This window comes from Aptenodytes patagonicus, chromosome 3, assembly GCF_965638725.1.
Source record: "Aptenodytes patagonicus chromosome 3, bAptPat1.pri.cur, whole genome shotgun sequence".
Lineage (NCBI taxonomy): Eukaryota > Metazoa > Chordata > Aves > Sphenisciformes > Spheniscidae > Aptenodytes > Aptenodytes patagonicus.
In genome coordinates this window covers 89,780,949-89,805,746 of record NC_134951.1, presented here as the reverse complement: position 1 = coordinate 89,805,746, position 24,798 = coordinate 89,780,949, and the positions used below count along the sequence as shown (strand labels likewise).

The 24,798-nt window shown below is 37.5% G+C and overlaps 1 protein-coding gene across 9 annotated transcripts in view; it reads left to right on the top strand.

The window, feature by feature from the left end:
• The window catches only part of RGS7 (regulator of G protein signaling 7), a 265,891-nt gene that overhangs the window by 150,760 nt on the left and 90,333 nt on the right, over positions 1-24,798 (top strand). For all 9 annotated transcript variants that reach the window (XM_076334190.1, XM_076334197.1, XM_076334191.1 and 6 more), the window contains exon 4: positions 5,253-5,303. In XM_076334190.1, the coding sequence (XP_076190305.1) occupies positions 5,253-5,303 (51 nt within the window). The remainder of the gene's footprint in view (positions 1-5,252; positions 5,304-24,798) is intronic.

Here is a 24,798-nt window from a genome sequence, read left to right as displayed (position 1 = left end):
GTACTTGATTTCTTTCAGATGTATGCATGCAGAATTCATATACACGAACTATGCTTCTCAGAGAATGAAAAGAAATTGTAAAATATCCGTGCTGATATGAGTGACAACATATGCTATGGTTTGTGACCGTGAAAACTTCAGGGAGAATGCAGATCATCTTGTCCCGTTCACCAGTGAAAGCCCTTTCTTGCAGAGTCCCAACTCTCTGTTAGAGAGCAATTTTTGTGAGAAAACAGCTAGTGCTGAGAACCTGAAAGGCCACCGGCCTTTACAATCTCCCTGCTCATCTGATCCAGTTTCTGTGTTTCCAATATCTGAATAAGTGGTGAGAAATGAAATTGCACATTAGATTTTTTTCAGACACTCATGGCCAAGGATTTTGAAGTGTGTATCAGTAACTAAACTTAATTTCCTGCCATGAAGTAGTGTGACAAAGCAATGGTGTTGAAGACGGAAGTCAAAACGACACAATTTCCTCCTCTCCCAATGAAAAAAAACCGAAACAACGGAAATGCAGTGCTCTTTCCTTACTAATTTAGTAACAGTCTTGTTGTCTTAAATTTAGAAACTGGTACTTTCTAGAGTAATGTTTATTAAGTTTTCCCTACTGTGAGTTGCCCTGCATAAAATTCTCCAGGTTCTCAAGACCAGGTGGTGGTGAAGCACTGAAGGTGACCCAGCCAACCAAGGGGCTCCCTTGAGGGAGCTCCCGGATGATCTGCTGCTGCCTTTCAGCAAACAAGCACCCACCCAACAGGCCCAGCTTCCCAGCTTTCACAGTGCAGGACAAACATCCCGATGGTTATGTTGCTCTTGAGAGTTCAGATGGCAAAAGTCTTGATGAAGATAGAGTAAGTGTTTGCTGGATTGTCAATAGCAAAACTCTCTCTCTTGGTATCAGTAACGCAGGGGAGCTTCCTGTGTCCCTGTCTCTCTTCATCATCTGTAAATACTCTGAGGTCTACAAGTAAAAAAATTAATAGATTTTAGTTACTAAACCAAGATATTAGCAGTAAAAAAGTATTTTTTTGCAAGGTTGAACCTGTCTCCTTATGACATAAGAAATCATTGAGTTAAGTTTCTCAGTGCTCTCGTGGTTTCTGATTCCGATTAATAAAATATACTTTCTTGCAACTTGAACCTTCTTCAGCTAAATATGTTTTTGAATTTTTAAAAAGATAGAGCATTTTGAAATTTGAGAACTACTATCATATCTTTCTGTTGTCAGATCAAGGCTCACATGGCTCATTGCATCTATGCATAGCAAAAAATGGTTCTATAATTGCCGTGAAATTTTCTGTAGTTCAGAATCAACATTTTTGAAATGCACTCTGTAAAGACTTGTTTAAAATAAGGGTTTTGCTCTTGAAAGCTCACCTTAGCATTGCCCTGGCCTTTATGACTTTGACTTGGAAATTAGCATTGCAGAATTCAGAGAGCACACTTTCCTCAAAAATATTTTCTTAAGATGCTGTGACGGCTTCAGCAGCTGCTATTTTTGGACCATTTCATTTAAAATTAATCACTTGTGGAGTTTTCAGCAAGTACATTTCACAAAGAACACGCTTGAGTCTTTTTTGTTTGTACATGAATGTAGACATATTTTTGCCTCTTTCTTTAAAGAAGTTGAGTCTGATATTTTTGGACTTGAGTAAGATCTTGTGAATTTTATTGTCTTTATCTGGATAGGTGCTGGCATTTAAGGAATCTCACTGTTGGCTCTCAGGCTCTGAGTCTAAAAAACTTTTTTTGAATGTTTTCTGCTTGCGCTAGCTTTAGTTTATTATTACAAATGATCACTTTGCCTTGTCCAGTTTTGTTTGCTATAGAAATTGGCATGACAATTGAGGGTTATTCTGGGATTTCGAAATTCAGTTGGCAATTTAACTTCAGTCTTCTGCACTTTACAGATCTAATAGGCAGCTTGCCTTTTAGCTGCCTTCTGGAAGTGAAGCAGGGAGACTGGGAGAACTTAGCTTGAGAATCTACTTTGAAAATGTTATTATTGGGGCTTTGTTATCACACATTACCAGTGACTGGCACATTAAACAGTATAAAAAAACTGAGTATCTTTCTGACACGGCAAACGTTTTCTATTTTGGATTGCTGAAGTTTTCCTTTTCAGGAGAGTCCAATATCAAGGTAGTGGCTTCCATAAAATTTATATCATCTGACTAGCTTGTCTTTTTGATAGATTCCTGGTGATAAGATAGATTCAGGTTTGAAGCTTAAAGATGATTTATCCTATAAGTATTAGCTCTTAGTCAACAGATTTTCAAAGCTAGGAAATAGTGTTTTCATGTAAAACATTCACTTGTTTTGCCGCCTTGTCCTTTTCCTGAGATAAGAAATTATAGTAATGGTTTTGCTTTTAGAAACACATTTGCATAAGTAATAAACCTTAGAAAAGGGCATAGGAATAATTGAATGAAATCATGTTGTTGATTAGACATTAAAAGTAGCAGCTAAAAAAACACACAGCAAGCTATACAAGATAGTACCTTTATTATTCTTTTTAGGACTAGAGTTGGCCACAAGATCTCCCAAAGGAATATGAACTAATAAATTTCTCACTTGTGATATGACAAATTACTTGCAACTTTGTTTTACTTGAATAGCCTTCACACTAGAAGGAGAGTGTTCATGTTAATATTTATTCGTCTGGGCTTTTGTTATTGAAGTCATGCAGCTGAAATCATTGGAGTGTTCAAATGTGATAGCTGGCTTAAACTGCTGTTCAGGCTTTTGGATACCAAGAGAATGGCTTCAGTGTAAAATGTGAATAGCGCAGTAATGATCTTTCAGAATCAGATGATGCAATTGTCAAGAAATCCCATTTCCCACTATTATTTATAATAAGCCAGAAGACTGTATAACATATGGAGGTGAAATTTCTGATGTGTAGACCACGTACACAAATGTGATGCCACGAGCTGAGGACTGAGGAATATGGTGTGTCACTGTAGGAAAGTTTTCAAAAGAGGTAAAGAGGAAAGAAGTATTTGAAGGTGAGATAAAAAGAATAGAAAATTTCTTCCCATATGGTACCTGAGAGATTTGAAGGAAGCCAAAGTTAAGAATCAGTATTCAGAAATGTCATGTTGTTTTTCTAATTACTTTTTGTCTCTGACCTTTGAGGATTTAGGAAAATATTTAGGGCTGACTAACTTCTCTAGTCAGCTGACATAAAAATATAGCTAGGCTTGGAACTGTGTCACTGAAGTCTATGAAGTTTCATCTTATAACTAAGCTAAAATTCTTCCTTCAGTGTCAGCCTCATTAAGTTCATATGTATGAATGAAGAACAGAAATTGTGTTTATAAAAATGCATAAAAATAGAATATTTTTAGGTAGGAATATCTGTCTGAAACATTTTGTACACATCGAACAGCGTGCAAAGGTAAATTGCCTCATTTAAGGAATAATTCCGTGTAAATGCTATAAGAAATGGTGCCACGGGAGTTTAATATCTATCAAAATTTAGACATGTAATATGGTAATGAAGATCTCTGCTCTGGACATAGTTGTAAAATCTCCACAGTTTTCATTGCTATGTAATCGATTTAGTAATGCATACACACATGAAAAGTTATGATAAAGTCAACTAGGCGTTGTAAAAGACATGATAAAGCTCTTCACTAGGTGTAATAAAATAAAAGCTACAAAATTATATTCTTTAAAATTAAGCAAGTAAGGAGAAATAAATTTTCTTTCTTCTCTGAAATGCTTTTTTAAAAATATCATATCCATTGCCTTAAGAAGACCAAAGGAAATTATGCACTATGGGAAGTACAAGAAGAAATCTGAATCTAGGGAGTGACAGGGGAAATATCCTCCACATTCTAATGTTATGTATTATTGTCCATTCATGAGACTTTATTGTTTTGATTTGTTTTATATTTGTGTAGATTGTGTAGATTTTTATTATCTTTTTAAATGTAAGGTTTAGAAAAGAAATATATTGCTTATGTCTACTTAGAAATGGATAAGCAACTTAAATATTGGTTCTATAAGGAAGTATTATGTGACATGTCTCTCTATTACGTTGCTTGTCTGAACTGGAGGCAAGATGCAATCATCATGAAACACGGAGAACATGCGCATAACCCCCCCTAAGTGTTTCAGTGTATTTTCCCCTTAAGCCAATTTGGTTATTTGAAGTTGCTTAAATCATGAGTGTGTTTGTCTTTTTGTCTGCAGAACTGCTTCATAATTTATTTTGTAATTCATGCTCACAGTGGGTGAAGTCCAACTGTAGCATTCAGTCTGAAAAACAAGACTGACTTCAGCTTGTGACTTGGCACATAAAGTGCGAAGTGTGATAGGAAGTGCATGGCCGAGAGGAGCAGAGGGGGTTAGGAATTAGGAGGTGGGTTTGGAAGGATACTCAGTGCGAAAGACAGAAGGGAATCTGGTATCGAAAGTGTTAAGAAGCGAGCAATAACATGGGACCTTAAAATAAGGACAGGAAATTAAATAGAAAGAAATGGATAGGCAGTAAATGAAGGGACACAGAAGAAGAAGAGAGACCCGAGTGGTAGGGATAGAGCTTTAGCACCAGGGGAAAAATGAATTCTGTCAAGAGCTTAGCCACGAGGTGGAGTTTGAAACATTGGTAGTACACGTTTAGGTAATTGAATATGCTTTTACTGGTAGCCAGCGGAATGGGTTGAAAGTCACTACAGCAGAAGTGATAGTTAAAGATAATAAAATCAGAAGGCAAAGTTGAACACAAGCTGCAGCTCCTAAGAGGAGCTCATAACGCCATGTATTAGTCCCAAGGAGGTTTTTAAGCCTCCAGCATGGCCTGCAGCATATACTCCATATTTTGCATAAACACAATGTGTGTTGCATTTACATTTTCTAGGCTTCATTTGTAAACTAATTTGGAAGGGGGGGGGAAACTTAGTATTAACTTAATAAAGTGTTTGTTTTTCTATGTAAATTTTGCAGTAATGTAATTTTTGAAATGCAGGCTATTATCGTACCTTTAATGCACTTCTATTACATTTTATGAGTCTTGGCCTAAAGAAAGAAGTGAGTGGTATGTTTCATTGCTAAAAGAAAACTAAAAAAAAAGAAACTAAAAAAAGAAACAAAAAAAAAATAGAATGGTCTATTTTTTTCTAGACAAACTGAGCAAAAAATGTAGATCTCTTTTACATGGTAGAACAATATTAATTGGCCTAGGGAACTGAATAATAGGAAGAGAAAACTTACTAATCTAAAAATGCCTGTTGTTTTGTTCCTAGGTTCAGACATTGTTCAATGGTTAACGAAGAATTTATCTATAGAAGACCCAGGTAATTTCTCTTTTTTTCATGTCTGAAAATGCTAGTTCGTCTTTTTAAATTATTGGACCTGACTTTTTCTTCTGTTGCAGTGGGGGTGGCCAGGCAGCATTTGTCCAGTATAATTTCAATAGCGAAACAGACAGCATCAAACCTTAGAAACCTTTGCTAAGAATCTGAGGATTTTGGTTCTCCATTTTCGCCATTTTATGGAGCATGTACCAGGAAACAAGATGATGGCCAAGAATGAAAATGATAGCTGCTTTAATTAGTAGAAAATGAGTTTAAGTTCTACTCCATGAGGAATTTATGGTGTCATGCTAAATAGTTCGTTAAACACGTGCTGTTTTCTTAACAGAATTTTTCAATATATAAAAATGAAATAGAATTAATAAAGTACGCTCTTGTACTGTTACTGAGAGCTGCATTTCTATTCTTAAGTTTGGACACTTTTATAGCATCTTAAATGGAAAGTGAACTGTAAATAAAATCAGTGCAGTGAGGAAGAACAGTTCATTGCTCCATCAGCTGGGTTGGAACGTAGAAGTAACGTTTTGGTTCCAAGCTCTGCCACAGGTTTCTTGTGCGGCCAGCAGCAAATGCAGTTTGGTGTGTATCTGATATTTATTTCCCTGATTTACAGGAATCTTGCTACATGATCTGAAATTTTCCAGAAAGCAATGATTTCTAGTAGAAAATGCTGAATGGCAGAAATAAAATATTCTGTGGAAGCTCATATTATCTTTTGGTTAAGGGAAAGATAATCTGCCTTCTTTAAAGCATGATCAAAAATACTTATTTTTCCTCTCTCTGTTTCAGACTTTTGGGAATGGAATTTTTTTTTTTTAAATTTAAAAAATGTGTTTTTCTGTCATATTAGAAATGAAAATATGATCGTTGTGGAATTCCAGCAAAAAGTAAAATCACTGTGTTTAAAATTGTGACTTGAATAATGAGGAACTATTATAAATACCTAATTCGATATTTGGAAGCAGCCAGTTCACAACTTATCGATATGTTACATGAAAGAGATCACTAATTGCTTCAAGTTTTATGTAACTTTACACAGAGTGTCATATGTTTGCTTCCTGAAGATAAAGTGGAGGTTGCAAGAGACCTATGTGTGATATTGTATTTCTCAGTTGTCAGCTACGAAACACTCACCTGTCTATATTTATCAGAGTTTGAAAGATTGCCATTCTATGTTTATTTGATATGGAAGCTTAAACTTTATTTGTCAAACCAGAATTGCAATACTGGGATAGGCTGTCATTCAGATTATCTGGTTGTTGCGAAATTTGGAATAGAAGAAACCTTAAACTAAATGGAAAACATGGTTCCCTATGTTGATATCCAATTAAAATTAGACAAACACACAAACTACTAACATATGTAACCAGAACACCACAGTAATTTAATTTAAGATGGGTTTTATCCTCTCAGATTGCATGGGTGGAAAAAACTACCCACAATGACAAAAATGTCTTATGCATGTCAGTCCTAGTCCAAAGTCAACTGTCTGGAGCTGGCTGGATGCAAATCTTCAGAAAGCAGATGGCCCTAAGTGCTGCCTTTGGGTAGTGCTCAGAATTACCAGATAGCAGTGAACCTGACAATGGTGAGCAAGAGCTATTCACATGACAGAACTTCTGAAAAGACTCTGTTTTGTAAAATCTTTTAAGTGTGTGACTTTTTGTTCTAGTTCTCGACAAGACGATCTAGAACTTCTTGTGGAAAAGCCCTAAATTTCTGTGAACTGTTGTCACCATAATTTGGGTTTCCAATATCTTCTGTCCGCTTTTCACCACTGTGTCAGGGTTTTACTATGTCTGTCTTTTAAAACTCCCCCATAGGGTCCTGTTATAAAGCTCTTGTGAAGCTATGCAATTTTGTGATGCAGAAATAAATAATGCCTGGGTTTGCACTGAAAGTTATCATCTCCGTTTAATTCTGATATCAGAAACATACCTGTAAGAGCAACATAAAGTAGACCTTGGTTCACAAATTTTAAGAGTATGTTCTACTCTGTTCAGAAAAATTTAAGGACTATTTGCACACCTCATCTACCAGTGCTGTGAACTACTCGTGTGAGCAAGGCATGCAAATTGTGATTTAAGGGGAAGGAGAGAGATTAACAGAATCATAGAACAGCCCAGGTTAGAAGGAACCTCGAAAGATCATCTGGTCCAACCTTTCATGGGAAAGGGAGCCTAGATGAGATTATCTAGCACCCTGTCCAGTCGCATCTTGAACACCTCAAGTGATGGGGACTCCACCACGTCCCTGTGGAGATTGTTCCAGTGATTGATTGTTGTCACTGTAAAAAATTTCTTTCTTATATCACGATGAAACCTCTCCCTGTGCAACTGCTGCCCGTTGCCCCTTGTCCTCTCCATGTGGCTCCTTGTGAAGAGAGCCTCTGTCCTCTTTGCTCTTAGCTGCCCTTTAAGTACTGGAAAACTGGTGAGGCCCCCCTGAGCCTTCTGTTTTCCAGGGTGAAAACACCTAACTCCTTCAATGTACTTGTTCTTTAGTAAAACAAAGAACTAGTAAGAAGGAAGTGGCACTACCGTACATTAAAAAAAAACAACCAAAGTCACATTTTGTAGTGCAATTTTTTTCCTTTGTTTCACATAGGGAATACAACTCCAATACCATTTAAGTGGGAATGAAGGAGGCTGCTTTATGGATAGTGGGAGAACAAAAGGCGGGAGAAGGTCTGGCAGCAACATCTGTTTTCACTGCATTAATAAGTGCAAAGCTATTATTGGGAAACAGCAATTTCTAGTAAAAAATAGTTGCAAGTATAAATTGCCAGTCAAAAAAAACCCTGCACATTTTTCATAAATGGAAAATCATTTTCCGTGGAAGATTTGAAAGATTTTGGCTTGCTGCAGTAAATCTCCATCAAGAAAATAAACTGGAGATGATGGGTGGATTCTGCTAAATTGTACCAGATTTGAAATTATTTCAGTGGAACAGAGTAGAGCTTGTACCCAGAATAGCTGTGTGCAATGTACAGTTGCTGTTATATTGTTTGCTTTTCAGTATGTACTTAAAAAATGTTTGTGTTTCAGCCTACAACTCATCTGTAAAATTTTAAGGAACAGAAATTATCTAAGTTATTTTTAATGTGGAAGTTTAATTCAGTCATAAAAATAAGCCTGATCTCAACCCGAAAAGAAGCAATTAACTGAGTTTACAGAATTGTAAGGTCTTGTGGTTTGGCACTTAGACATGTGTTTGTTGAATTGACCATTACAGGGTAAGTGCTGACTCTTCACTGATGGTGCCAATTACTCTTAATGCGGAAAATCTACTCTGTTTTTCTATATTGTATTTTTCTTTTTTAAAGTGATAATTAGTGCCATGAAATGTACCAGACTGACCACACTAGAGACTGAAGTCCTTTTAATCCTTAGGGGAAAAAATAGAACAAAAAGGGTAGATGAGCTGATTTAAAGGTGTCAGCTGAAATTGCCAAGAGACTAATTCTGTACTTGGTTCTTGCATTGATTTTTTTGATGCCCTTTGGGCAGACACTTGATTTCTCTATTCCCTAGCATTCCAACATACTAAAGGTAAATCACGCTGTTGCCTCTTTAAGGAGAAAAACCAGTGTCAGTTTTCACGTATTTTCATAACGAAATGTGTGTCATTCACAAACACGCATTTCATCCTTAAGTCAGCCCATGAAGAATTTCTATCTAGGTGGCTCAGAAAGAGCCTTTAAGAGCTGATAATATGGATAGCCATCATCCCCTTGTTCCTTCACAGTACCTTTACTCCTGAGTGTTGCTTATTTAATTTACTCATATCTGCAAAGCCAATTGAGTTTGGCTGAAGGCACTTCATTATTGGATGGTTACTCTAGCAGAGCCACAGTACTGCAGCCAGCTCCAGAGTGCGCAGCCTTTGCATTCAGATTGCCTTGGTCCAGCTCATTCTGGCAGTCTGTTGGAGGAGTTTGCTACTGCTCTTGGACATCAAGAATTACACTAAAGTCAAATATATATGACTAAATCAAACTTTGTAAGTTATAAAACAAGACTGTACCTTGAAATAGACACCCTCCTGTGATTTTTCAACTTCAGTTCTTGCCATTAATAGTCTTTTCACTTAACTGGTGTAGCTAATTTATAACTAGATGCCACCAGCAGCCATGTAAACTGTGCACTGATCCAGCGCAGTAAAAAGGGAGGACTCAGTAGCACAACATCCGTTTGTGTTTCTTCCACCTTTCCCTCCTTTGGTTTGTAGTAAAACCCCTCTCCAGCAGCTGCTGTATTAATAATGACCTTGATAATACACAGTACTTTCTCTAAAGATTTAGAGGAAAAATATTAGGGTTTTTATTTGAGTTTATGAAAGCGTACTTGAAAAATTGATCTGCTCTAAGTTATTTCTGCCCCTTTCCCCATGCATATGCAGTAAGGTAGCAGCAAAGAGCAGGAGCCAGACGAGATGTTCTAAATGACTGCCGTTTGGGAGACAGTGCCAGACAGCTGCAAGCGAAGGGAAGGTTCTTCCAGAGTTTGCTAATGGAGAAAAGAGCCTCTTATGAAAAGGAAGAAAGAAGGGAATGGAAAGGTCATGCTTATGTTTGCAGTCTTTGCATTAATCAAAACTTGGGGAAATACAGCAAGAGTAGAGTGCATCCCATTTATCAGCTTAACTAAAAAAAAAAGCTGATAAAAGTAATTTACACTGCCTGCACACATACCATAACCCTCATACTAGGAACCCAGGAACACCAAGACGCTCATTTTTTCATATGTCTAACAGAAACTTGGGCACATTTTGTTCAATGAGGCAAACCTCACGAACCTTCATCAAGTCTAGTGTAAATAACTTTCTAACTTTCTTCTACTGGGTGAATTTGATCTGAGCTTGTCAGGTCCTGTAATATTTAAGTGGGATAATGACTTTAATTTCAGATGAACAGAAATTAAAACTCAAATCCTGCTTGGGAATAGAAAATGTCAAAATTTACAGACACTTCTTTAGTACCAATAGTATTAATGTTGTGATACTCAGGCAAAATAAAAATGTATGGGTCAGTTTTACTTTAGTTATGTGTGGCATGGGTGGCACTTACTTGTGTGTGGCAATTGGGGGCTTCTAGCCACTGCTGCGGTTTCAGGACTGCAGTGGTAAATGTTCATGTGCAGAGGTTATTTTGTTTGCCCAAAGCCTTTAGATAGATTTTGGAAATGGTGAACAGAGGTGTATTGCCTGTAATTCAATTGTGACAGGATAAATCAGATTTAATGGATTTCATGTTTTTCCACTGAAGCTTTTTCCAGTTTGGTATAATCTGTTACCCTGTGTAGACTGCACGTGTTAGGAGTGTCTCCCAAGAGCACAGAGAGCAGCAGAGCCAGCCTGGAGTGAGCTTTCACTCTACATATGTGCTGGTACTGTTTGAGCAGCCTCATTTCCACGTAGTCATTCTCGAAGGTGATGAACATGTTCCTGGGTTGGCCAGTTTATTTTCTCGCTTGCAGATAGGTGGTAGGCTACATAAGTACTCACGTCCAATTTCCTTTCAAGGAGCAGTAACTTCTTCTGATATGTTTAGTAGTGTGGCAGCTGGTTAAAAATGAACATTTTTTTACACCTGCAGGGAAGAAATGGAGTTTGTGACTGGTAGAGACACAAAGAGTTCATGGTATCGGCGACAAACCACTTCCTTTACATAGGCAGATAGGTCAAACTATCACAACCTGTTTCATCATACTAAGCATGTCTAAATAAAATTCCTCCTCTCTGGTTGCCCTAAGGTGGCATTATTTTACAAGATACTATATAAAATAGTTTGTTTTTTCATCCTAGTAATTAATACACCATGCTTGTATATAGCAGGATTTATGTATAATAATAATAAACTCTGAAAATCCCTTTAGAAACCACTTAATAAACAGTGAAAGATATTATCTTAAGATGTTTATCAATATAATATATTAGCCAGGTACAAAATAGGTCTAGTCTAGACACCTAATCCTATTTATCATTAAAGTAATTTTATAAACTTTTGAATTACCTATAAAATATTAATGAATTGTATCTGTTTAATTTGTAAATGAATGCCCATATTGGAGTAATGGGTAAAGATCACAAGTATGGAATTTGCCTCCTTCTAATAAAATGATATTACTGCTATTGGTATGACAAAAATATACGTGTTCTGTAACATTGTTCCTGTGACCAACCTGTTTGCTATTGTCAATAGCATACTAATTCAAAATAGATCTCTTTTGGTTCTAATTAGGCTTTGAGCAACCTGATCTAGTGGAAGGTGTCCCTGCCCACAGCAGGGGGGTTGGAACTAGATGATCTTTAAGGTCCCTTCCAACCCAAACCATTCTATGATTCGACTGTAACTTGTGTGTCATGCACATTTCCTATATAAAACAGAACTCTACTGATGTTTGCTTACTTTTGGTTAAAAACAAACCTTCAACTGAGTTTCTAAATTTTTTTCTTAATACTAGCCCTGATTCCATGGTAATGTCTTCAAAGCTATTTATTTTTAATAAGAAATAATTCATGCCTTTAATATTAAAGTCTCCAAATTCTACTCAGAATTATTTTCAGTGGTAAGTATAGTACCTTCACATGACATCCACTCCTTCGTCCTTTGTTTTAATCATTAAAGCTGAAATTCCAACCCCGCAGAAGGCTGGAGGTTTTCTCATCAACTCCAAAAGAAACAAGATTTAGCTAGATGCCTTTAAAAATAGGATTAGGTATAATATGGCCTTTACGCTATATCTCAGGCTAAAGTCCAAAAGTTAGTTTATAACAAGTGTCTGATACCCAGTTAGATTTTGAAAATTGAAACAAACCAGCAATTGGCATTTTCTTTAGAATTCAGTAGGTAGTATGGGCTTTATTTCACTGAGGTCTTTGAGAGTCTTATTGAGTGAAGAGTAAGAAAGAAGTACTGGATAGAATACAAAATACCGATTAGAAAAATAAGTCTGAAGAAGCCTACTCAGATAAAAAGTTAATGCTAAAACTGTTACCAGATCCAGATAATAGAAGCTGAAAAATCTGTAAGCACTAATTTCAAGTAATTTCATTGGAAAGAACTTTAGATGCTCTGTTGCAACAATTGAAGGAATGTATTTCATCCTTTCTGTCACAGAACAAATTAGGCTATAAGAAATCTAAATTACACAATTGAAATCTTTAGCCACGAAGTTACCTCGAAGTACACAGCTTCATCATAAAGGTATATATAAGATGAGATATTCAAAACTGATACTGGCTTCTCCCCAGTGATGTATAAAGTCTGGAAAGCTTTATAATCAGTTTTTAGAATCAAATCCCAAATTGGGCAATTTTTGTTCCTTAGTTTTCATTAAAAATTCTCCACATTGATTCTTCTAAGGAACTGATGTTCCTAAACTGGGTATCTCCTTCCAGATGTTGTACCAATCTTTCCTTGATGCCATCGCTCAGAATGTGTGTCGTGGTTTAACCTCAGTCGGCAACTGAGCACCACACAGCTGCTCGCTCACTCCCTGCCCCCCGGTGGGATGGGGGAGAGAATTGGAAGAGCACAAGTGAGAAAAACTCGTGGGTTGAGATAGAAACAATTTAATAATTGAAATAAAATAATAATAATGTAATAATAATAATAATAATAGTAATAGTACACAAAGCAAGTGATGCACAGTGCAATTGCTCACCACCCGCCGACCGATGCCCAGCCAGTCCCCGAGCAGCGGCCCCCCCGGCCAGCTTTCCCCAGTTTATGTACTGAGCATGACGTCACATGGTATGGAATGTCCCTGTGGCCAGTTTGGGTCAGCTGTCCTGGCTGTGCCCCCTCCCAGCTCCTTGTGCACCTCCAGCCTTCTCAGTCGGTAGAGCATGGGAAGCTGAAAAGTCCTTGACTGGTGTAAGCACTGCTTAGCAACAACTAACACATCAGTGTGTTATCAACTTTGTTTTCCTCCTAAATCCAAACCACAGCACTGTACCAGCTACTAGAAGGAAATTAACTCTATCCCTGCTGAAACCAGGACAATGGGGAACCAATATCTCAGCGTAAGGCAAATGTATGTAAGGCCCATATTAACTTCCTACTGATGCATCAGATTTTGAAAATAACTGGCTTCGGATACCAAATCCTGCTGATTCAAAAATATTATCTGTTCCCCATCTTGTCTGCTTGCGTTGTAACTCTCCATGCTAGCAGCTGCCACTTTTTGATTATTCAGCATGGTCAGAGACTCTTATGTTACTGTCTTTGTTAATAACAATAAAACATATATTTATTGACTTAGCTAAGGACAAAAGTACAACTGAACAATTGTAGAAAAGGTATGCTCTTTTAGGGAGAACTCTGATAACTTTTAGAAATAAAGCTCATTAATTAATTGCATAAATGAAATTATAATGACCTTCCTAATAAAATATTTGATCTCATTTTTACTGAAGTTACTAGGAATTTTTGTGCTTTTCTTACTGTTTGACAGCCTCCTTCTGAACCTTTGGGATCGTACCAAGTTTGGGAGGTTTGAGAGGAAGAACATTTACTAATTCCCAATTCATACTGGCATAATTAATTAAAAGCAGCTAAATAATTGTCTAGAGACTTCATTAGCTTTCTGCTTCCTTGTTTCCCAGAGAACTGTGTTATATAGTAATGGAAAGTGCAAGTAGGTGGAAGCGAGATTTTAAATCTGGACAAGTTAATTGAATGAAAGTAGTTGAAATCCTATTTCATCTTGCCAACAGCTGCTGCAGCTATTTATAGTCAAGTAAACAAAAATGTTTTGATATTTACATGTTGTATGTAGTATTTGATGACTGGAAGGTTAATGTAAGGCCTTCTCTTGATTTTGTTACTAATTGTCCTTAAGAGGGTTTTCAGTTTTCCCATAGCACGTGTAGAGAAATACTGCTGTCCACACAGGAGCATAGTGACTATTCAAGAGTAACTGAACTGCTGGGTGCTCTAGTTTACTACGCAAAGGACATTGCCTGCCATTTTATCTTGGACAGATTAATATTTCCTAGGCACTCTCTCATTTTTCAATATTCCCTTCCCTCTTTTTCTTCCTTTTTTCCTCCCCTCCCCTCCCCTCCCCTCTCCCTTTTTTATCTCCATGGTTCATTCCCCAGTTTTACTGCATAGACTATCCTCTGGTCCTCATTTGCTTACAGCTGCTGGTTGGCTCTAAATCATATGTTCTTCTCCATTCAGATGTTCTCCCTCTAATGTTTCTCCTTTCTTCTAATTTCACTGGTTGCATTCAGTCACCTACTCAAATTTCACAAATTTTCGGGGTTTTCACTGTTTGTGTGGCAGGGTAGGTGACACAAGCCATGCTGCAAGACCTCATTTGGCTTCAGAACACTTGGATCCACAAACTATAAAATACCTAGTGACAATAGAATCTAATTTTTATACGTGCTAAAAAATTACTGTTCTCACTAAAGTTGAACCTCAAATTCATTAAAAAAAATCCAAACCATAAAAAGACTCTATTCACCTCAGTTAGGCATGCAGAAATTATAACAAGTAATTTACACTTGCTCTTGAAAGTTGGCTTCTTAATTACTGTCTACTTTAAGGTAATACTTTAGATAAACTGGAAAACTTAACCTTTTAATAGCTTTTAGCGTATTAGAAAGGTTACGAAGAACTATAAATGTGGAATATTTGCATCTTGAAATTGTGGAATTATTTGCATCTTCAAATATAATCACTAGCGTGAAATAAAGCAAAAAGGTAATAAGCAACTACTATATCATAGTAACTGTGGGATAAATAAAGTTTAAATGTTTTGGTTAAGGTCTTTCAGAGAAATAATAAATGGTTGATTTTTTTCTTTATAACATAAGTGAAAATTGTTATTTCTTAAGGTAGCTTCATATATTTGTCACCTATCTTGAGGATATTTTCAAGTAGGCTGGTTTGAGGAAGTTAGGGATGGGGATTTACAGTTTCACAGCTAAACCTGACATGAATTTTAGTAATAGTGACTGCCACTATAACTGCATAATAAAATTAAATGTACAGACAACTCTCTAGAGAGTTTCAACTGTAAATTCCCAGGGGTTTAAAGTTCATGTTAATGAACTTTTGCAAATATATGCTCTGAACTATCTGAAGCAGATGAAAACTTATGTCTACAAGAAATAGATCAGAAGTAATTCATCTATCCACAATAACTTTTACCATAGTAATGATGGCTGACTGAGAATAAATTAGAAGTGAAAAGGTGTATTTAAGTTTCTGCACGGTACATTTAGAAGATATTCCGACATGCCAAAACTATGTCCAGGAAGAGCAATTAACCAATAAATATATTGCGATTTCAAATTTAATATTAAAAGAGACTCTGCACACCGAGGGCAGTTAAGCATAATAGTGGTTAGTTGTTTGTTTTTTTTTTTTTTAATTAGCAAGCAAAAAATCTTCTGTACAGCAAGAAAAAAATGTAGGTAGCAATGAAAATTAGTTTATATCCAATGCATGCTCCAAAATACTAGAAATTAAGTGCATTTTGTACAACGTCAGTAAGAACGTAAGACAGACAAAGCTGCAGTCAGACCATCTGGACCATAAGTTGCTTCTGGCAGTGGTCAGTCACAAATGCTTAGGAAGAAACTTGCACCGTAGGAGAAAGGTGGTGTAGTGGTCCCTTGCTTTGCCTGTCCAGCTCCTGACAATCTGAACCTTAGGGAATCCCCTGACCTGCAGGTGTTTCCAGTTTCTTGTTTAATACTTCCTGAATGACCTTTCTTCCATTGCTTTTACAACACCCCATGACAATATGTTACACAGGTTGATCAACTATTATAGATGTATTTTTTTGTTTTGAAGGGTCTGATAATCACATGGGTTGACTCCAAGTTCTTGGGTTCTGAAAAGTAGCAAATTATTATTCCTTATTCATTCACCTTCTCTTGTCTAGTCATGATTTTATAGACTGCTATAATGGCTGTCCTCCATGGTCCGCTTTCTGATTTGTGATATCTCTTGTTGTATGGAAGCCTTCATAGACCTCTTACAATCCTTATCCTCCTTCTTCCTGTGTTTTTTTAATATATATCTAGTTTGAGATGAAATGACCAGAACTCTGCTCGGAATTTATGATGTGGGTGTGCTATGCTGTATACTACCAATGTCTTCTGGTGTGTTTTCTATTTCTTTCCTAATAATTCATTATGTTCTGTTTGAGATTTGAGAAGACATTTTCACAGAATCCTATATAGTGACTCTAGTTTTTCTCGAGCAGCAGCAGCTAACTTGCAGCCACTTCCTGGGCATGTGAACTTGGGGAGGGAGGGTTTGTATTTCAAATGTTTATCATTTATCCAAACTCAATTCCACCTGCTGTTGTATTGTCTAGTGAATCAGTACCCTGAAGTCCTTCTACATCTCCTCACAACTCACTTTTTACTTACCTCAGTAATGATATACTTTTAGCAAATTTTGCTATATCATCAGTCGCACCCTTCTGTAGATAATTTAGGATGATACTGAACAGTTCAGGATCTACTAAACACAGCTACAGTGGTTACCCCCCTTCAGTGTGATAACTGCTCTACTGTGCCTGACCTTTATTCCCGTCTTTCTACCTATTGCTTTTTCCATTACTTTCTATCCCAGATCCGCTTAATTAGTTTATAAAACATTTGGGGGAATCATGCCAAGATCCCGTGGAAATCCAAAATAATATGTTAACCAGATTTTCATGACCTTATATGTTCAGTAATTCCACATAGGAACACTCACAGAGTTGTGAGACATTGCATCCACCAACAAAGTAGTGCTGAGTCTTTTCTTTTCTGTCGCATTTATCTTTATTTTCATTCATTCTACCCTTTATTATAGTTCCTATCATGTTGTCTGTTGTATTCATCATGGGCATTTGTTGTGTTAATCTCTTTTCCCCAGATTTCCCCTGGATGTCTTTCTAAAACTGAGGACACACTTTCCAGCTTTTTTTCCTTTAGTATTGAGGGTGATTTAAATGATAAATTGCACACTACGGCTAACGGTTCAGCAATTTAATATTTGACTTCCTTAAAACACAGAGTGACCTTTACGTTGACCCAGCTACATGCTTTTGTTCATTTTATCAATTTATTTTAAAGCCTTTGATAGTTTTTGCTGCTGTTGTCATCAGTGCTATCTCTTCCTTCTACATTTAGATTCTGCCACTAGAGAAGAAATAGGTCATTCACTGAGACCTCTTCTCTTTTTGTGGGAAAAAAAGGCCCTTATGAAAGGGTTTTCACTGAGCTATTTTTGCTAGTTAGTGTCTGTCAGTATTTCTGTATTTCTAATAGCAGAGTTTATCTGGCTGAACTGACAGTTCTCTACAATTATCTGTGTAAATCCTGTGCAACGGGGAGAAGGGAGCACTGGGCGGGGCGGGGGGTATGACAATAGGAACATGTGATGGCATAAAATGGAGTTTTGCAACATCTGGAAAGTTTACTCTCTCATCCTTCATTTTGATGTGGACAGTGAAATATATTTTACTTGCCAGTCAAAGAAATGAATTATAAACAATAGAGGAAGAGAACTCTGTAAAAGTCATCCTGTTTGTAGTAACTGCCTTGTTTTTTTTGTATATATGCATCCCAGATAACTGTATCTGATCACATGAGGAATAGCATTCCTATGTTATTCTCTGGAAAGCTACCTCCACTGTCTTTGTTCTTACCTTGCCTGAGCTTTGATGGTATTTTTCTCTGATATGTGTCTCAATGATACCAATTTACTTATAAAGCTTTTAACTCCTGCTGGACTTCAAAAGCACAGCATTCTTCCTATTGAAAGAAATACATTATTTTCGGCATTTTATGCTCTCAGTTTGCTAGAGGTATGAAAATTGTTATAAAGAGGATTTTATTCTTCTTTACTGTATTGAGTGCAGTAAAAGAGGCAGTTATTTTTCTAGCTGCTGCTGCATGTTCTTTGTATTATCTGAACTGCCTGGTCATAAGTGGGTGTTCTGTGATTATGACAGCAATGCATAACAATGATACAAAATTAATGGTTGATGTAGTAGCAATTGATATCAAAAAAGACTTAGAGACTAAAAAAGTGTCATGATTCATCTTAACGAGCAGTAATCATAGCAAGAGTTTAGTGCTACCTATTGCTTACCCTCACCTAACTTCAGAAACTCCACATTAGCTGACATCCCTCTGATTCAACTATACTATCTTCTGTAGTTCCTTCAGGAACAAATATTTTGTGCACTGGAAAAGCCTGTGCCCACTCTTGCTATTTGCTGGCCACAAATCCAAGTGATGCATCAACCACACCAGTTATTCACATGCCCTGGATCTGCCAAGCCTTAAACATGGGTCTCCACCTTTGAAACCCCACCCCAGACATATACCTGGCTATGGCAGTGCCTATTGATCATATGCTTGGAGCGTGCTGTTGTAACTGCTCCTGTGCCTGCGATGTCCGAACACAGCTGACTGAGAGGGGAGTTGGCAGGTGGCTAGCTGTGCCTTGCCTTAAGTGTGACAAAGAAGGGGAGAAGCAGTGACGCTGTACTGCGGCCAGGGAAGGGTACCGTCGTACAGGGCACCATGTCTGAGGGAACCATGATGTAAAATACATTTCCTGGCTGACACTCGCTTGCACAAATTCTTGGGTGTCATGGGCCGTGGAGAATGTATCACATAGTTCCCCTCTGAATGTTTGCAGGCAAAAAATTTGATCACACATCTGCAGACCCAGCCACTGGAGGAGAAGAAAGTAGGAAGATCTGGTGTACTAGTGGCAACTGGCAAGCAGTATATAAGAAAACCTGAAATAATAGCATAATAATTCTACTACTGAGTAGAAGTAGTCTATGTCCAATATTTTGGATCTTCTACGGATGCTTGAAATTGTGGAACAAGATTTCATCTGAGAGAATTTTCAAAAGTACAGTATTTGCAGTAATGGGTTTTTTTGTAAATACTTTTTTATTTTGTCTTTAGCAGGTTTGCTCAGAAGGGTGCACATATGACACATATATTAGCACAGAGTTTCATACTGGAGGGGGGAATGAGTGAAGTGTTAGGAAATATCTTATGAAGACAAGTTCAGACTGTTATTAGGAAAAACGACACACAGGTTTTGATTTTCTGTATTTTGCCCTGAAGAAGCATGGGAATCAAAGCTCAAACTAAAAAGTTGCAGTTTCAGGGAAGTGCCAGCGGGAAAAACAGGAAACCCATACTTCAAAAGAGTCTGGATTTCATCCTTCTGTCATTTCAATTTAAAGAGACAAGATATATCAGTAATAAAATAACAAATAGTCTGTGATGTTTGCAAAATTGAAAATAGAAAAATTCAAGAGTAGTAATAGTGAAATTGGAAGAGCTGTTTTATAAATGCTGACTTGGGTTGGTGGGTACAGAGCTAAATTCCACCATTGGAAGGCCTGATTGCTGGTGTGATATTGGTAGGTACTTTAAAAAATTGAGGAGAGAGGTGACAGGGAAACTAAAGGCAATTTTAAACACATTCAGGCCGCTTTTCATCACCGTGTGCTGAATGAACTGGTTATCTAGTGACCAAATTGTGCCGTGTTCTGTTTTCCCTGGTAGTTAAGTCTACCCACTGCTTGCAGCTTGGATGGATTTCTTCCACCCTCTGTAGCTGCATGATTCCAGTATGGCAAACAAACACACCAAACAAATATTTGAGAGGTGAAGTTATAACACTGCTCAATGCCAGCACCTCACTCCCCACTTATCTGCCTCATGAAACCTCAAGTTCAAACTCTCCCCCCCCCCCTTTTTTTTTTTTTTTTGTGTCAACAGGAAAGCTATGGTGCTCACCTCAAGTCATTACATTTTGAGGTCTCAGGGGTCTGCCTTTCAAGATACAATTTTATTAAGAGAATAAAAGCCAAGCTTTAGTAGGAAGTAGCAACAGTTAGTGTGTGAATCCGATGAAATCCAATAGGAAACAACCACATAAAAAATTTAACAGACAATACTTAAACAGTTTTTAAGAGGAGGGTTTGTGTATTGCTAGCAGTGAGATGCAACTTCTCTTTCAAGGACTAACTTCTTTTTTTCTCCCATTTGATAACTCCTTTCTTTCTTCCCTTTTTTTTTTCTTTCTTTTTTTTTCTTCTCCTGTGAGTGAAGAAAGGTCTTTTGCTTTGGTTTTTTTTTTTCTTTCTTTCAAGAAACTCTAGGTCAGCTTCCCCTTTCATTCAGTCTTTCATGGTGGCATGACTTCTTTTGATCTTGTCTGGATAAAATCTTTCCAGGGTTATGTCAGACATTTAGGTCAGTCCCAATTCACCCACATCCTGTGAGCATGTAAGGCAAGACCGGTAGTGTGGCCCCGGTTTGCTGGATGTTTTTGTGAACAAAGTAGTCGATGTTTCAGGTATGCATCATTGTCTCTGGACTTGAGGTATGTGTGTAAGTGACACGCTGTGTTATAGACCAACTCAGACTGTAAGGGTGGACATTACCATTCCTTGGGCAGATGAGTATTCATGGCACATCTCTGATACGTTTTCCCCCTTACCTGCTGAGCAATGTTCCTACTGATGCCTCTGGCCTGCTGATGGCATCAGCAGCCACTGTCTAGCACACAGCAAAAGCAAAATCCTACCTATTTAGGTAAGCTGCTATGGTGGCAGATAACTTGGTTTGTGATGGTTATCTTGGAATCAAGCATGAATCTCCTTTTAACTGTGTTTGGGTAAATAATACCTCTTCCTTCACCGACTCTTTTGCCCTCCCTGAAATGACTCTTACTGAGTGCTGCTCCCTTTGCAATATCGATCCTTCAGATGGGACAAAAGAGAGAGGCTTATAGTGATGTGGGTGTTCAAGAACTTTTCTAGATGTTTTATTTTCCCCTCTTTAAATGCCACAGTCAGGCCCAGAGAGTGAGTCTCTCCTACGCTTTGTGTGAGCGTGAGAAGCAAGTTGTATTTTATTACTTTAAGTTAAAGTTAATCCTTTGCAGCTTGTGTTCACACTGGCAATGAAATGACAGCAGGAGTGAGGTGAGAGTAAGTGATAATGTCTTGGCATTCGACACTTAAAATGAATGTGTGCTCGTGAAGTTCTGACTCATTAATTCTTTTTCCAGGCAGCCGTGTGGCTTAGCAATGCACTTCAGTACTGATGGATTTTAGATTAGACAAATAACCCAGAATAACAAACACTTCGTTGTTTGATGGAAAGGGAGGTTTTCATTTGTTTGACATTTTTGTATCAAAAAGTATATGAAAAACTTGCACGTTTGGGTTTTCGCTGTCACTTACATCATATAACAATCTTAAAGACACAAAATGCCCCAAGCCATGTTCCTTGTAGGAAATCTTTCTCCAGGACTGAGCTGCACGAAAGAACATAAAACAGACTCTGAAAAACGCCGTTTTAAAGTAGAGCAGAATTGGGAAACACCCTGCTTTCCTTTACTCAGTCCCTCAGAGATTACTGCAAGCCACTTTAGATGTTGTGAGACTGTAACTATAATGGTATGATACTATAAAGTATTTTATGGACTTCAGAGTAAACATAAATATAGAGACCACATCACATGAAGACCTGAGATGCATAAGGAAAAGTGGAATCCACACTAATCACTGAAAACGTATCCTTTAAGGGCTTTCAAAGCACAGAAACATGTTTATTCCAAAGAAAAACGAGGAACATCCATCCTTTTTCATCCCCTCCTGTGGAAACAAATTGTTCCACTGATATGACCATACCCTGCAATTTAAGGTGAACGAACTATCATCAGTCCATACAATAGTTATTAGAGCAACGAGAAAACTGCACTATGTTTAAGAAGAAAATAGAATGAAAACTCAACAACCAGGGTATCATTCTTTAGATTTCGTCAGGTTTGCGTTGTCCCAAAGCATTGAAAATGTCTGACTCTCTTGTATAACAAAGTATATTAAAAGTGACTAGCATTTAATCCATCAAGATCACTCTCCTTGTAATGGCACAGCAGATGGCTGGGCAATATTACTTCTCACAAAAATGATTGCTAATCAATTTATGTACATGTGTTGTTCACTTTACCCACTCAGCTAAATAAAGTTCAACAGCAGAGTGAACCATGGAATTTTAAGCTTTTTTTAGCTTTTAGCCCAGCGATAGCATACACATTAAGAATCAAAATTACACCCACAGCAACATTTTGAATTTATATAAAATATTTCATATCCTGTTGAAATGCAACAGGCTCATAAAGACGTATTTCTGTCTTTCACCTGAGACGTTTCTTTTCCATTAGCTGTTACAACTTGCAACACTGTCCTCTTTTAGCTATGAAAAATTAAAACAGCGGTTTGGGTAAATTTGTTTCTTGAATATGCTGTTCCACTTTTCAGCAGTGTCACTGCTAGGAAGTATACCTGGAACCTCGGTTCAGATAATTGATGTCTCCAAAATAAGCAGTCAAGAACAGAGGAAGCTGAAGGCTACTCTGTTCTGCCAGTTACACTTCCATGAGCTTTGTCTCCCTCAGATTTTTTGTGTGATGTCTCTGGCTGCAGTTTTTATTCATTGTATAGTAGTTGACTGCAATTTGAATTATGCCTTCTCAGTGAGGCTATCTGGGTGTAATGGAGAATGTAGTTTACATTGCTTGTTCTTACACACTGTGGCTGAAGATTGGGAAATAGTAGTTGTGTAGATATCACATTTCTGTGTGCGTCTGTGTACGCTTGCCATTTAAAAAAACACTATTTTCTGGTTTTTAGTCTATGTTCCTCCAATTTTTTGAATTTGTATTCTGAATACGTGTAAACATTACTCTTTCTACCTGGGAACTTTTACATTTAAAAGCATTTATTCAGGCTTCTTTTTTCTTCTCAACTGATGAACTTCATAGAAGTTTTTCATGTTCCTAATCTCCATCTGCCATTCTTCCAGATGAAACGTGCTTCTTCAACTGAAAATCCCCTAACTCCACATGCAGGAATAGCTGGGGGATGCAGCAGCTGTCTGAATTGAACTTCTAGGCATTTAGGCATGTAGGACTAGTCTAGTGCTGTCTGCATTTTCCTTTTCAAGCTCATGGTTTTGTTTCCTAAATCCTACTGTTCTACTTCATTGGCTTCTTACAGTATTTATTTTTCAGTGTGATTTTAGCAAATTGAGATATATATCAAAGTGTTGCCTTTGTTGTGTCTGTAATACACTGGACAACTTCTTGCTTGGAGATTAGAAACCTCCTAAGAGCCGAGTTTTCTTTCTGTGCAGAAGTTCTACTGCTGCAGTGCAGAGCAGCAGCATTAGTCCCCTACCAGTCTGGTGTGAGGCAGGGTTACAATTTTGTGGATGTTGTTCACCTGTTTGAGCCGTATTTGATTTATAGGTTATTCAATCTCTGTGCAAAGATTATTGATAATGCTTTGGTTATGCCGTTGCCCCATTGTCAGATGATACCAATGGAGAAGATTTTAGACTTTCAAGTGAATGTCTTTATTCTTACACTATGCGTGTTTTTTTTTCCTTTTCTTTTTTTTTCTTTTAATAAAGCAGATACTGCTCACATTCCCAAGTGTGAGCTACAGTAGATCTTAGGTTGATATTAAAAAGGTATATTTGTGCATTTATATTTATGCAATGCTGGAATAAGTTGCTGGATTGATAGCCATAAAAATGAAAATTAATTGTCTATTAGCTGAAGGAAAAAAGAAGAGATGTGACAAGTTTATATGTCCCTATTAACTCTTAATGGCTAAAGGGACAGAAACATACCTTAACATTGCGTTAGTATAGATTCATCCTAGCTGAATGAGATTGCCTGAGGTGAGAATAGAACCACCTTAGCCTCCATACATAACTGAAGAAGAGATATAGGCTCCTATTGGGAATGATTCAGATCTTAAATAACCTTAATTGGCTTCTGGAGAAGGCCAGGTTGCTCTTGCCATTTTTTGCATAGAGGACTAGTAGTGACTATATACTTGCGTATATGACTCATTGCTCAATGAGAGAAATATAAGCTCTTACTCCTACTGTAACCAACCTTCCCAGGATTATAGGCTGCTCTGGCAGGAGCTTTCAAATAATTTCTTCTCCAATTGTCTCCATCCCTTTTTTCTGCTCCTTGTTCCACTTCTGCTTCATCCACCTAGAGTCACAGAGTTGTAATATAATTCAGGTTGAGAGGGACCTCAGGAAGACTCTCGTCCAACCCATTTCTCAAAGTAGGGTCAACTGTAAGGTCAAACACATTGTCCAGGACTTTATCGGTTCAAGGTCTTGAAACCCTCCAAGGATGCAGACTGCATAGCCTCTCGGGGCAGCCTCTTCTGCTGCTTGGTTGAAGTCAGATCCATCCCTGGTTTAGTTTACTACCATTGTCTCTTTTTTTTTTTTTTTTTTTTTTTTTTTTTTTTTTTTTTTTTAATTGCCATGCAACTCCATAAAGATCTTGGCTCCCTCATTTGGTAGTCTCCTTTTACGCATTGGAAGGGTGCTGCTAGACACCCCCAAAACCTTCTCTCTTTCAGTCCGAGCAAGGCCAGCT